A 14929-nucleotide genomic window follows, 5' to 3' on the forward strand; every position below is an offset into this window, starting at 1 on the left:
CATATCTACATCTACATCTACATCTACATACATATTCCGCAAGCCACTGCACAGTGCGTGGCGGAGAGTACCACGGCGCACAACTAGTGTTCCACTTGCAAATAGAGCGAGGGAAAAATGACTATCTATATACCTCCACATGAGCCCTAATTTCTTGTATCTTATCTTCGTGGTCCTTACTGCGAAATGTACATTGCTAACTTCGGTTTGCTGCAGAATCCTTGAACATATTCTAAGGTCGAATATATTAAACTTTCTTGAGACTTAGAAGCTTATGTCCATGAATCAGCATGGTTTTAGAAAGCACCGCTCGTGCCAAACTCATATTTTCCTTTTCTCGTAAGATGCACCGCGAACAATGGATGAAGGGCAACAGGCAGATTCCATATTTCTATATTTCCGGAAAGCATATGACACGGAGCCCCATTGCAGGCTATCAACGAAGGTACGAGCGCACAGATATGAGAGCGGCTCGAATATTTCTTAAATAATAGAACTCAGTACGTTGTCGTCAACGGTGAGTGTTCATCAGAGGCAAGAGTATCGTCAGGAGTGCCCCAGTGAAGTGGTAGGACCTGTGTATGGTAAGGTGTCAAAGTTGAGTGACTGCAGGAAGACACAAGACGAGCTAGACAATATTTCTAGTTGGTGTGATGAACGGCAGCTAGCTCTAAATGCGGAAAAACGCAAGTTAATGGGGATGTGTATGAAGAACAAACCTGTAATGTTCGGATACACTATTACCAGTGTCCTACTTGAAATATCTTGGCGTAGCGTTGCAAACCGATATGAAATGGAACGAGCATGTGAAAGTTGTGTTAGGGAAGGCAAATGGTCGACTTAGATTTATTGGGAGAATTTCAGGAAAGAGTGGTTCACCTGGAAAGGGGACGCTGGTGCGACCTACTCTCGAGTACTGCACGAGTGTTTGGGATTCCTACCATGTCGGCCTGAAGGAAGACATCGAAGCATTTCAGAAGCGGGCTGCTAGATTTGTTACTGGTAGATTCGAACAAGACGTAAGTGTTACAGAGATGCTTCGGAAACTCAAATGAGAATCCCTTGAGGGCAGGCGACGCCCTCTTAGGGAAACGCTATTGTTGGGAAAATTTAGAGAACTAGCATTTGAAGGTGACTGCCACACTATTCTACTACAGCCGACATACATTGCACGTAAGGACCACGAAGCCAAGATACGATAAATTGGGGCTCATACGTTGGAGTATGGATAGTCGTTTCTCCCTCGCTCTATTTGCGAGTGGTACAGGAAAGGAAATTAATAGTAGTGGTACAAGGTACCGTGCGTCACACACTGTACGGTGGTTTACGGAATAGCTACATAGATGTAGATGTAGGTAATGGTAACTCATATTTGTTTCGTCGTTCCGTTGATAATCTGTAGATGGTCCATTGTGCCACATCAAAAAAAAAAAAAATGGTTCAAATGGCTCTGAGCACTATGGGACTCAACTGCTGTGGTCATTAGTCCCCTAGAACTTAGAATTACTTAAACCAAACTAACCTAAGGACATCACATACATCCATGCCCGAGGCAGGATTCGAACCTGCGACCGTAGCAGTCGCACGATGTGCCACATCGACTTCTTTATTCGTAATTAATAAATTCTGAGAAGATAAGGTTGAAACAAAAGTAAAATCTCAGATTTCAAACCGTTACAATTAAAGTTAGATGGTTGAAGCACACAAATTACACATTAAAGTAGCTATTAAGTTGTAACTGCAAACGGTTAACTACCCGTTCTCGACTGCAGTCAATCGTTTGCGCGTGTGTTTGACGTGCTACTGAAGCAATATGCTATACTGACTACCACACTAATAATTTCTACAAATGTAAGAAAACCCACAAATTCTTTGCAGTGCGTTTATCGGTACTACTTCGGCCTGTTTTGTTAATTAGCAAGGCTCGTCTCAAGTTGTTTGTTTTATGCAAACGATCAGTGGTAGATTACGTGAAACAGCGTTCCGTAATTTGATCACACACTTCCATCAACAAAATTATTCTCCAGTGCGTTAGTCAATGAGTTACACAAACTGCCCATATTTGCTGTTAATACACGGCTCATTAATTAACTCGGCGCTCATCTGCTTGCATATTCCGCTAAGGACGTTTACTGTTCGTTCCATCAATACCGATTTGTGATTGCCTACTTTGTAAACATGCGAATTGTCATTAACGACGACAACGCCTCGTATGTGGAAATTAATATCAAGCTAATTATTTGCCAGGAAAAACTTAAATTTCCGTCCAATATAGGTAATTTGTAAGCCTCGCGGAAATTAAGAAGCAGAGAGTGTTCTCATTTTAATGTTTCTACCAAATCCCATGTAAAGAAAAACTTGCGATTACTTCAGTTCTGACAAATTTATTTTTCTTCGTTTCATTAATGTCTTGAAAGAAGAAATGACAGATGTTAACACTTAACCGATGTGAAAGTCACTAGAGAAGAATACGTAATACCAAAATGTATTTCAGAAAGAATTCACAGAATGTGATCATTTAATTTCGTTTTGACTTTCTCGGCTGCTTCTCGGAAATGGAATGATATGGCCACGTCCGGAAGTAATAAATTAATCTTGTGATACAAGGCTCTTGACTTTCTATAGATACAGTATCTTGGTATCGGTACCTCACGTTTGGATTTATATATGGGCAAAAATATTTGTCTATTGAAGGATTATCAAACACTTTTGGCGGTCACGCTATAATCTGGAGAAAACTATTTCACTCTATTTTTAATCCTGTTCTCTTTCGACAACAGTCTTAACACTGTCTGCTATTTAAGATATAGAACAGTGAGTGTTAGCTTGTTACAACTATTGATTACAGTTCTTCATTTGTATTTCATTGCGGATACTCACAGTCGTCAGCAACGATAACCATTAAAGTAATTTTTTGTGCCGTTTGGCCACTTTGTTGCCTCTGTTTCCGCCTACTGTCGGCCGGTTCCGCAAAACCAGCTGTGTTAGTGTTTACGTCAGGAAAGAGTGAACTTTAGCAACAGTTCGTGATCTCCTATGTTCGTTGATCTGCAAGTAGTAAATTGCTTTGTCACATTTTTATCTGTTTAGCAGTTTAGTGCACGCTGTACAGAATTCTGTGTATCACAGATCAGTGTTCCTACTGTGCTTCAGCTTGCAAAGACGGAAACGAGCATATGACTTGTACCGAGTTATGGGTCTGGATCGTTTCAAAGCCATAAATAATACAAAATATCCTAACAATTTATAAGTGTTTAAATCTGTCAAACACAGCAGATAACCACTAGTGTGGTTCACATGAATGGATTCTCGACACTGATATTTAACATACTTCATTTCGCGACCTACTGGTTGCTTCAGTTCTTATCGCTTTTTGATAGTTGCAGCAAACATGGTTTTCAATGGACTCCTTGGCTTACTTTATAAGGCAGTTAACGCAACTCACGCGCTATGCTTCACAAAATCATTCGCTGCAATGCCGGAGGAAATAAACGTGCGGAATCACGTTTATTGACGAATTCTGACAGGAATAAGAGACGGTAGTAGCTGTCATTCCAAACAGTTGTCACCGACAGATAATTTTAATCGCAACTTCAAATTCGCTGCCTTATAGAACGATGCATTCTTCTACTACAATATTCCGTTATTTTAAGTGCATATAAAATCTAGTTTACATGAAGGTGAGAATATGGTCTCCTCTTTCATCAGCTCATCTTCGTCGTGAACCATACGCTCACAGGCATGCTGAGAAATTGTGGTTTCGGATTTTTATGCGAAATCTCTTAAAGCTTTTCAAATAAATCAAATGTTATTACCATTCTACATCATTATTCTTCATTCGAGGTGCATTCAAGTTCTAAGGCCTCGATTTTTTTTCTGCGGACTGGAAAGAGATAGAAACATGCGCATTGTTTTAAAATGAGGCCGCGTTCATTGTCAAAACGTCCCAGAGATGGCAGCACCGTACAGCAGATGGAATTTTACCGCCAGCGGCGAGAATGAGAACTGTTTTAAATACTTAAAATGGCGACTTTTCCTTACTTGAACAGCGTGCAATCATTCGTTTTCTGAATTTCCGTGGTATGAAACCAATTGAAATTGATCGACAGTTGAAGGAGACATGTGATAATGGAGTTATGGATGTGTCGAAAGTGCGTTCTTGAGTGCGACAGTTTAATGAAGGCAGAACATCGTGTGACAACAAACCGAAACAACCTCAGGCTCGCACAAGCCGGTCTGACGACATGATCGAGAAAGTGGAGAGAATTGTTTTGGGGGATAGCCGAATGACTGTTGAACAGATCGCCTCCAGAGTTGGCATTTCTGTGGGTTCTGTGCACACAATCCTGCATGACGACCTGAAAATGCGAAAAGTGTCATCCAGGTCGGTGCCACGAATGTTGTCGGACGACCACATGGCTGCCCGTGTGGCATGTTGCCAAGCAATGTTGACGCGCAACGACAGCATGAATGGGACTTTCTTTTCGTCGGTTGTGACAATGTATGAGACGTGGATGCCATATTTCAATCCAGAAACAAAGCGCCAGTCAGCTCAATGGAAGCACACAGATTCACCGCCACCAAAAAAATTTCGGGTAACCGCCAGTGCGTAAAAAATGATGGTGTCCATGTTCTGGGACAGCGAGGGCGTAATGCTTACCCATTTCGTTCCAAAGGACACTACGGTAACAGATGCGTCCTACGAAAATGTTTTGAAGAACAAATTCCTTCCTGCACTGCAAGAAAAACGTCCGGGAAGGGCTGTGCGTGTGCTGTTTCATCAAGACAACGCACCCGCACATCGAGCTAACGTTACGCAACAGTTTCTTCGTGATAAGAACTTTGAAGTGATTCCTCATACTCCCTACTCACCTGACCTGGCTCCTAGTGACTTTTGACTTTTTCCAACAACGAAAGACATTCTCCGTGGCCGCACATTCACCAGCAGTGCTGCTATTGCCTCAGCGATTTTCCAGTGGTCAAAACAGACTCCTAAAGAAGCCTTCGCCGCTCCCATGGAATCATGGCGTCAGCGTTGTAAAAATGTGTACGTCTGCAGGGCGATTAAAACGAGAAGTAACGTTCGTTTCATCGATTACGGGTGAGTAGTTAATTAGAAAAAAAAATGTAGGCCTTAGAACTTGAATGCACCTCGTATCTACTTATCTGCAGCGCGAATCGTAGCGTTTAACATAGAGATGTGTAACGTAGGGCTACGTCGGTGCGTGAGCAAGCCCGTGCTGTAGTCTATTTTCGAATGTGAAGAGTTCATCCGCACATGGAGTATCCTCTCCGTCGTCTTGACAGTGCTAGATCACACATGATCGCTGCGACACCTGCAACAGGCCGGCTTTATGTTCACTGTCACCTATCATCCTCCATACAGTCTCCACTTGACCCCATCTGATTTTCATCTGTTTCCAAAACTTAAAGAACACCTTCGAAGACTTCAAGTTGATAGTAATGAAGCTGTAGGTTGTGGGAAGGGGGCGTGGCAATTACGACGATATATAATCACTCGCACTCCCGTCACTTGCTGTGAATACTTTTATTCTCGTAGCGCATACCCAGTGTGTGTATCGTAGAGCGCGTACTAAAGAGAACTAGTCTAGCAAAGATACAGTTGTTCTTGCTGAGATAGGGCAGCGATGTTATTAGGGGATAGAGCCAGTGGTTCTACGTCTCACAAACCGTTGCAAGCAGAAATGAGCTTATGGCGCCGTCAACGAAGCCAAACATTTTACAGTGACTCTACAAACAAAGGGGTCGCTCATTGGGAGAAATGTGTTCATCGCTGCGGTCACTGTTGACAAATAAATATGTAGACATGAAGAATAAAGATGTAAAAATGTAATAACGTTAGTTTTGTAAGAAAATGTGTGTCAGGAAAGCGTACTTTGTGGACGTGTTAACATTTTACACAATAAAACACTTTGCAGCTGTGTACCACCGATATGCCATAGTCAACAAGAATGGAGAGATTAGGATCACACTACCGCCTACAAAAATTTGTCTTCTACTGCCATTCTTCAGAGGCAGTGAATTTCTGTAGTCCTGTTCCACACATTTCGTAACTCTGCATCCCTACTCATAATCGTATAGTTTCCCTTTGTTTCTTTAAAGCTGAGAAGTAAATCTCGCATCTTTTCATGCGAGTCCCACATATTTTCAACGAACTGAGCATAAGCTGACATTAAACAGAGTCGACTGATTTACGTGTCAGCAAAGACAATGGAAACGTTCCCATTCTTCTCCGCGTTTTTCCACTAGAGCCAAGCCTCTGGCTTTCATTATTTCCTTGCATCTCTGAAACCAAGTTGGTCTCAAAGAATTTTTTACATTTTCTTCCAAATTCTGCCTTTTACCACAGGAAAAGAGTATTTAAAACATTCGCGATAATGTTAATTGCTTATCCATTTGTGCAGTAAAACCCTACACAGTTTTTCGGTAAGAAGATTGTTCAGTTTTTTCCAATCTTCACGTTCATAAAAATGTCATGTATCTAAATGCCGAAAGCCACTTAGGCTGTGCACTGGAAGATACTTCTGGCATTTCCCCTCCCTGTTCCTGTCGCGAATGATGTCGATAACCCTCCGTGTGAACTCAAATTTCTGCCATTTTCTCGTCGTGGTATTTGCACATTTACTCATTCTGATGAAACGTGAAGTGCTTGAAAATTGAGGTCATCTCACGTTATGTGTCAAAATACGATGCACTGAAATTTATTGTTTCACATAAATTAATATGCCAATAATGTCGCTCCACATTGGGAGCCAAAATGTAATGAAATAAAAAGGATAAGCAAATCAGACCGAAGTGAAGACAAATTAATTACTGACATAAAACGGGGAAACATGTACATTTATTATTATATCAACAGTACAAATATAAATCTCAAGGCTGAGACATTATTCAAGTGTGGCAGGGTTGGGGGAGGAACGAAATATCTCTTCTCATCTCTGAACGGATACAATTTCGCACTAAGGAGTGTGATCAAGATGCGATGTTGGCGTGACGCGTTGTATCTGGTTCACAGCAGGCAGCTTTCATCTTCACATCATCTTTTCGTTGATGCACTGGACAGCTTAACTCGTATCTTCTTCTTCACTGGCTGACTTAATACCTCTGGTAGTGTACGCTCCGCAGCCGATGTGGTGCTCCCGTGCTTGCACGACCAGCTACTACTGTCTTTGGTGATTATCTCATAGAGGCGGTATTAGTATCATATTTGGAGGTTGAGGTCAGATAAAGAAATTCAGTCGTATGCTTAAATATTCGTGCATGGGCTGCTTAGGATGCATATTCAATATGGCTTAGGAAATAAGTATGTCACAAAGTGAGAATAGACTTCAGAATTAATTCAGGGATCTTCGAAATTGTTGAAATTTGTGCTAAGTTCCTATGGGACCAAACTGCTGATGTCATCGTTCCCTAGGCTTACACACTACTTAACTTACTTATAATAACTTACGCCAACGACAAGACACACATCCATGTCCGAGGGAGGACTCGAACCTCCAACGGGGGGTGCCGCGCAAACCATGGTAAGGCGCCTGAGACCGCGCAGCTACACCGCGTGGCTGCAGGGATCTAACTCAAAGTCTGAAGTCTGCGTCGACAATGGGTTGGCATGCTTCCAGAAAAACTCACTGTCTCACCTCCTCTCCAGGCCCTTTCTCCCTTTCTATACGTTGCTAACTCGTTGACTGCTTGACTGCTCACACTCTGATTATTTGCCGCTGGCTCTCTGCTAATCAAGATAGGAGGAACGGTAGCGTCACTCGTAAATTTTTAATCTGTTTATTGCATATCGATTTCAGCTGCTACTCTGCTACCTATCTCCCCTTAGCTGTTCCTGCATGGTAGATTATTTTTACTTCTCTCGCTCACTCTGTCCCCCTTGACACGGAATTTTTCATCATATCGTCTTTGTCACTGATGGGTTTAATTGCAATCCCACCCAATCACTGAGGGGCCACTGCGCAACCACTCCTCCCAGCCTCTGCTCACTGTATTTCTGATGTTCCAGTCGATGGCATGTAACCCAGGAACTCCCTTTTCGTTCTCAGATGCTCCGCGTTGAGGTACTTCTCAGTGTGGACAACTCCTTAGGATATTCCTTCAAGTATTTGTCTGCATTCCTGAGTTTTCAAGAAAGCAGTCACCCTACAACAAGCCCGCTTGTTCGTTGTGGGAATGCCTGTGCTTTGCTCAAGTGTCCACAGGTGCTTGTGATTCTGCGGAGTCCCACTTCTCTTCATTCAGACTTAAAACTGAGGCAACCCTTTCCAGGGGAAGCAAACACTTCAGTAAAGAAGTCCCTGTCTGACTTTTGGGGAAGTATAGCGTACCAGCTCTCAGTAGTGAAGTATTACAAAGTCCTAGTTTAATTTCATGAACTCGGCTTCCTGTGAGTGAAGAAAAAATTTGTTGGTTCCACTGTACCTTCTACCCACGGCATTTCTTCTTACCTGTCCGTCTGCTGTGTTACACATTATCGCATTATCTTACAGTTCTAAGCATGGCTGTGAGCCAGCAACCGTACAAGAATATGCAACCGGTCGCAATAAGGTTTAACTTGACCTGGTTTCGCCATCTAACATAGGTGTCTTCATCAGACGATGTCATCTCCAGAGCTTGTTTTCTCTTACAACCCTCAGTGGCGTACAGTATGCTACGTCATGTAGCTATAGGTTTTAATGACCATTGTTATATTGTTATACAGTTTTACTTTATACTGTTTTACTGATCATTGTTGTATCAGTTCCAGTACCTGTAATTTTTATATGGTTTTAAACATGAATTTAAGAAGTTACTTTATATGACGAAAGCACTTTGCTCGTAAAGCTGTTTTCACCCATTTAATTGTTTCTATTTTTTCTGATTAAGACATCCATAGTCGTGTCGAAACCAAATCACATTAAATCTTGTTGCAACCGGCTGGATGTATAATACAAATCATATCTCACTATCCTTAGTTGAGCCGTATTTATTAGTCTATGACAACCAGCCGATTTAGACCTATGTGACCATTATTATCGATAATTATGTCATTAAATTACAAAAAGACAAGTAAAATCGTGTTAATTTTTAGACAATTCGAGCCTCTTCTTTCATCCGTCCTCATAGATTCCAGGGCATATCATAAGTACCACTGCTGTAGTGGCCAGAATCCACACATTCTTAGCGATGTGTGTCACCTAAAACAAATTACATGACATATTGCTCTGCGTTTATTCACAGATGTACATTAGCATTCTAAACGGTTACTTTATTAAGACAGTCTAAAAATGAGTCACTAACCTTTCATTAATCTGTCCCTACTCGAAATTCACTAATAAAGGCCCATTTCTACTTTAAGAAAGAAAGCTGGACTGGAAAATATACACGAGCAACAGTTCGCACATGGCCTTCCACCAGGGGTTTATCAGCTTTTCCGATAATCTGCACAATGAAAACCCGGGAGTACAGTACAAAGTCAATTGATCAGAAGGTCCACAAAACGCCTTATTTCAGATATCCGCAAAACAAATGGATTTTGTTGGCTTCATTGAAACCTCACCAAGTCCATCACTTCTCGTTAGCTACTGGACCGGCGATCTGATACGCCTCTACCTACCGACCACGTACTCGCGCTACTAAATCGGAAGTTCGGCAACAAACCTGAAATTCCTCAATCACAATTCCACTCTCGAGCACTTGAACACACTGTCGGATAGCTGCGCGTTTTCCCTGCCTCCCACGACCTTCGAAGACTGTCAGACAATTCTTTTTTCGACTTAGTGAATTTCAAGCAGCTCCAAGAAATTCCTTTTACCGTTGATTCAGCAGTCTAGCCTCAGGAACCGAATTCGAGAGTTTCCATCGGTCATTTTGTGCCCCAGCTAGTAGCACTTTTCAATAAAGACCTGTTTTTATACAGGAGCTTTAAATTTACAGTAGGTGATGAAATATGCCAATTGCACCAAATTGCCCGCCGGTGAAATAAGCATAACAATGCCGGCCCACAATACATTTAGAACAATTACCAAAATTCTGATATAGGACCTCTATGATCGACAACACCCACCTTATCCCGAATAGCATAAACCAACTTTGGTATCTACAGCATGCAGCGGACGGGGTGACGGTAGCGGCTAGGATAAATATGTTACAGCTTGTTTAAATAACTTACTTCAGCATCAGTGAAATCGATACCAGCCAGAATTAGATTGGTCAAAGTTTTGAAAGGTTAAAAACTGATGTATGTTATATGTGTTAACTTGTGTTTGTTATTTGACTGAAGTTTTTTGTTGTTACTAACTCTAGCATCCTCGTTAATTTTGTAGGAGTAAAATTGGACGCATCTACACTTTAAACTGAATTTATCTGCTGTCGAAACTATACCCATCAAATGGTTCAAATGGCTCTGAGCACTATGGGACTCAACTTCTGAGGTCATGAGTCCCCCAGAACTTAGAACTACTTCAACCTAACTAACCTAAGGACATCACACACATCCTTGTCCGAGGCAGGATTCGAACCGGCGACCGTAGCGTCTCGCGGTTCCAAACTGTAGCGCCCAGAACCGCACGGCCACTCCGGCCGGCCTCTACCCATCAAGAATTGTTCAAGATACTAGAGCGTAGACCGACGACTGGACTCCACTTCAGTAAAATCATTTTAGATGTTTGACTACGTGATATACAAGGTGTTTAAAAAAAAGGTATCAAATATTCCTGAAGTAGGTTCAAATGGCTCTGAGCACTATGGGACTTAACATCTATGGTCATCAGTCCCCTAGAACTTAGAACTACTTAAACCTAACTAACCTAAGGACATCACACAACACCCAGCCATCACGAGGCAGAGAAAATCCTTGACCCCGCCGGGAATCGAACCCGGGAATCCTAGCGTGGGACGCTTGAACGCTACCGCACGACCACGAGATGCGGGCCTGAAGTAGGTAGTATTGGTCGGAACTAGAAGAGGAGTTCCCGTGTCTGCAAACCAATACCTGTAGAGATATAGACCAGTCTCTCCTCTCATTCCCATCTCTCTGTTTCCTGCCTGTGTAGCCGAGCGGTTGTAGGCGCTTAAGTCTCGAACGGCGCCACCGCTACGGTCGTAGGTTCGAATCCTGCCCCGGGCATGGATGTGTGTGATGTCCTTGGGTTACTTAGGTTTAAGTAGAGCTAACTTGTAGGGGACTCATGATATCAGATGTTAAGTGCCATAGTGCTCAGAGCCTTTTAACCATTTTAGACCATCTCTCTGTTAGAAAGCGAAGTTCCTGCCTATACACTGGTACCTAAACGATCTTGCTGCCTGACGTCTATGATTGATTTGCATCTGCCCACGTATTGGTATTGTGGTAATTTACTATGAATTCTCTTGTAAATTCTGCCTCATCTGTAAATAAAATGCATGCTACGAGCTACATGTAATCAACAGCCCGTATCTCAACCGGTATTGGTTACCTGACTTCGTTGTATGAACTTTTATTCTAGTTTTGACCAGTCGTCCTTTAGGAATATGTAACGCTTTTTCTTAAACACCTTGTATAACTAATACACCAACGTTTTGGCTGCTACTACGAGCGGACTTTATCAACAGTCACTTGTTTCCAGTAGCAGCCGAAAGCAGCAGAGCCGGCCGCGTTGGCCAAGCGGTTGTAGGCCGGAACCGAGTGACTGCTACGGTCGCAGGTTCGAACCCTGCCTCGGGTATGGATGTGTGTGATGTCATTAGGTTAGTTAGGTATAAGTAGTTCTCAGTTCTAGGGGACTGATGACCTCAGAAGTTAAGTCCCATAGATCTCAGAGTCATTTGAACCATTTGTAGCCCTAATGGCACCGACACTAATCATGAATATGAAGATGGTATCTGTTCTTTCGGACATGTCCGAAAGAACAGATACCATCTTCATATAGTTGAGGCTAATCGGCCATTGACCTTCTTCTTCTGTGCTGAATGGAGATGCATTGTCAGAACTCTTAGGGGACTCCGTAAGATTGTCTGCCACGAGTAATGAGTGTAGTGGGCAGGGGCTCTACGAATGTAGTGTGTGGACATTAAGTTGGGGAGCGTGCAAGGGATAAATCCCTGCAATCGCACTATTCTCTTTGCCCTCGGTGGGTCAGATGGATAGAGAGTCTGTCATGTAAGCAGGAGATCCCGGGTTCGAGTCCCCGTCGGGGCACACATTTTCGACTGGTCCCGTTGAGGTATATCAACGCCTGTCGACAACTTAAGGTCTTGATTTAATTTTCATTCTGATCAAGAATGTTTTATGATATGAAGACGACTACAGTGTTGGCTGAAAGCGGTAATCGGTCAAACGAAGAAGATTTCATGTACGATCTTGACGCCGTACGTCCTCCATCCCTAAAATAAAAAACATTTTCTCCTGACGCCACTGTGAAGCGTCGGTGTCGACGCCCGCAGGCCCGGGCCGGCACAACGAGAGCGAGGGCGGCGCCGGCGAGCCGGAGGCGGGCTTCCACCTGGGCGAGCTGATGGCGGGCACGTCGTGCTCGCGCCTCTTCAGCGAGTGCTCGCGGCGGCCGTGCCGGCTGCAGTCCCCCAACTGGCCGGGCGTGTACCCGCGCAACGCCACCTGCTACTACGCCGTGCGCCAGCACGAGGCGCCGCCGGGCCAGCACGCGCTCATCGCCGTGCGGCAGCCGCGCGGCCAGCTCGTCGCGATCCGCAGCAGCCACCTCAGCGGGCAGCCGCGCATCGGCGACGGCTCCGGCGTCGCCGCGCCCCCCGCCGCCGCCGCCCCCGGCTCCGGGCTCGCCTCCGGCGCCGCCTCCGACCGCTCCCAGCACGACCGACGACTCAAGGTACATCCACAGAGGAAAACAATTAAATTCGTATTACCCGTTGAACAAAGTTCCTTTCTTCACAAACGCTTTCCTTGGTATCAGTAGTCCTCTTCGACCACCGCCAGTTTTTTGCTGTCGAAAAAGCAAAAGTCATATCCCACTTTTAGTGTCTTATTTCGTAATCTAATTGGTGAAAGTGCAGTCTCAATTACTTACATTACGTTCCATTATCGTTGTTTTATTTTTATTGCTGTTGATCACAAAAGCGTCTTCTAGCCAAACTGTTTGCCTATGGAAAATCGCCTCAGTTTTACGACAGTATTCGTGATTTCCTGTCAGAAAGGCCACAGTTCGTGGTAATGGGCGGAACGTCAGAAGTAATATCCGGCGTTCCCTGAGGAAGTGTTATAGGCTCTCGATTGTTCCTGATCTACTGGGTGATCAAAAAGTCTGTATAAATTTGAAAACTTAATAAACCACGGAATAATGTAGATAGAGGGGTAAAAATTGACACACATGGTTGGAATGACATGGGGTTTTACTAGAACCGAAAAAATCACTCCATGTTGCTAGACGCGTGAAAGATCTCTTGCGCGCGTCGTTTGGTGATGATCGTGTGCTCAACCGCCACTTTCGTCATGCTTGGCCTCCCGGGTCCCAAGACCTCTGTCCGAGCGATTATTGGCTTTGGGGTTACCTGAAGTCGCAAGTGTATCGTGATCGACCGACATCTCTACGGATGTTGAAAGACAACATCCGACGCCAATGCCTCCCGATAACTCCGGACATGCTTTACAGTGCTGTTCACAACATTATTCCTCGACTACAGCTACTATTGACGGATGATGGTGGACATATCGAGCATTTCCTGTAAACAACATCATCATTGCTTTGTCTTACTTTGATATGCTAATTATTGCCATTTTGATCAGATGAAGCGCCATCTGTCGCACATTTTTTGAACTTTGTATTTTTTGGTTCTAATAAAACCCCATGTCATTCCAAGCATGTGTGTCAATTTGTGCCTCTCTATCTACCTTATTCAGTGATTCATTCAGTTTTCAAATTTGTACTGATTTTTTGATCACCCGGTATATTAACAACATAGGAGACAATCTGAGTAGCCGTCTTAGATTCTTTGCAGATGATGCTGTCATTTACTGTCTTGTAAAGTCATCAGATGACCAAAATGAATTGCAAAACTATTTATGTAAGACATCTGTATGGTTCGAAAAGTGATAACTGACCCTAAATAAAAAGAAATGTGCAGTTATTCACATGAGTACTAAAAGAAATCCGCTAAATTTCGATTACGCGACAAGTACACAAATCTGAAGGCTGTAAATTTAACTAAATACTTAGGGATTATAATTACAAATAATCTAAACTGGAACGACCACATAGATAATATTGGGGGTAAAGCAAACCATAGACTGCGATTCATTGGTAGAACACTTTGTTGTGCGGTGTGGGATCCGCATCAGGCGGGACTGACGGCTGACATCGAAAAAGTTCAAAGAAGGGCAGTTCGTTTTGTATTATCGCGAAATGCGGGAGATACTGCCACAGACATGATACGTGATTGGAGTGGCAATTACGAGGGTTGGAACTTTAATAGTAGCAACTATTTATTTACAGCTCGTAAAAAATAGATACTTGTTTCAAAGTTTTACTGATCTTCAAAGTAGTCACCAGCATTGTGTATAACCCGTTGCCAGCGATGTGGGAGTCGCAGGATACTCTTAGCAGTGCCAGTTGTGTTGACAGTTCGAGCAGCGCGTTCTGTTGCCCGGCGAATTTGTAGCAGTTCTGAAGCGAATGCCGTAAAGTGTTTCCTTCAGTTTAGAAATCGAGTTGAAAACATAAGGGCTTAAGTCAGAGGAGTCCTGTACGTGGTGCAGCCCCATCAATCAAACAAATCAGTAATAGCTTGCACTGTACATGCTTGAGGATTGTCCTGCAATATGATGGTCAGGCCCTGCAGAAAGAGTCTCTCACTGGTCGTAGCTTTCTGTTCGAAAAATGAACAGATAGAGACAGCGGTGGTGACACTTTCTGCAGGACCTGACCATCATTTTCCAGGACAACGCTCAAGCATGTACAGTGCAAGCTGTTATTGA

The 14929-nt window shown here is 43.4% G+C and overlaps 1 protein-coding gene across 1 annotated transcript in view; it reads left to right on the plus strand.

The window, feature by feature from the left end:
* LOC126278200 (uncharacterized) overlaps positions 1 to 14929 on the plus strand; it is a 483044-nt gene that overhangs the window by 285350 nt on the left and 182765 nt on the right. Inside the window, exon 5 of the mRNA XM_049978165.1 lies at positions 12427 to 12827. Within this exon, the coding sequence (XP_049834122.1) occupies positions 12427 to 12827 (401 nt within the window). The remainder of the gene's footprint in view (positions 1 to 12426; positions 12828 to 14929) is intronic.

This window comes from Schistocerca gregaria, chromosome 1 (assembly GCF_023897955.1).
Source record: "Schistocerca gregaria isolate iqSchGreg1 chromosome 1, iqSchGreg1.2, whole genome shotgun sequence".
Lineage (NCBI taxonomy): Eukaryota > Metazoa > Arthropoda > Insecta > Orthoptera > Acrididae > Schistocerca > Schistocerca gregaria.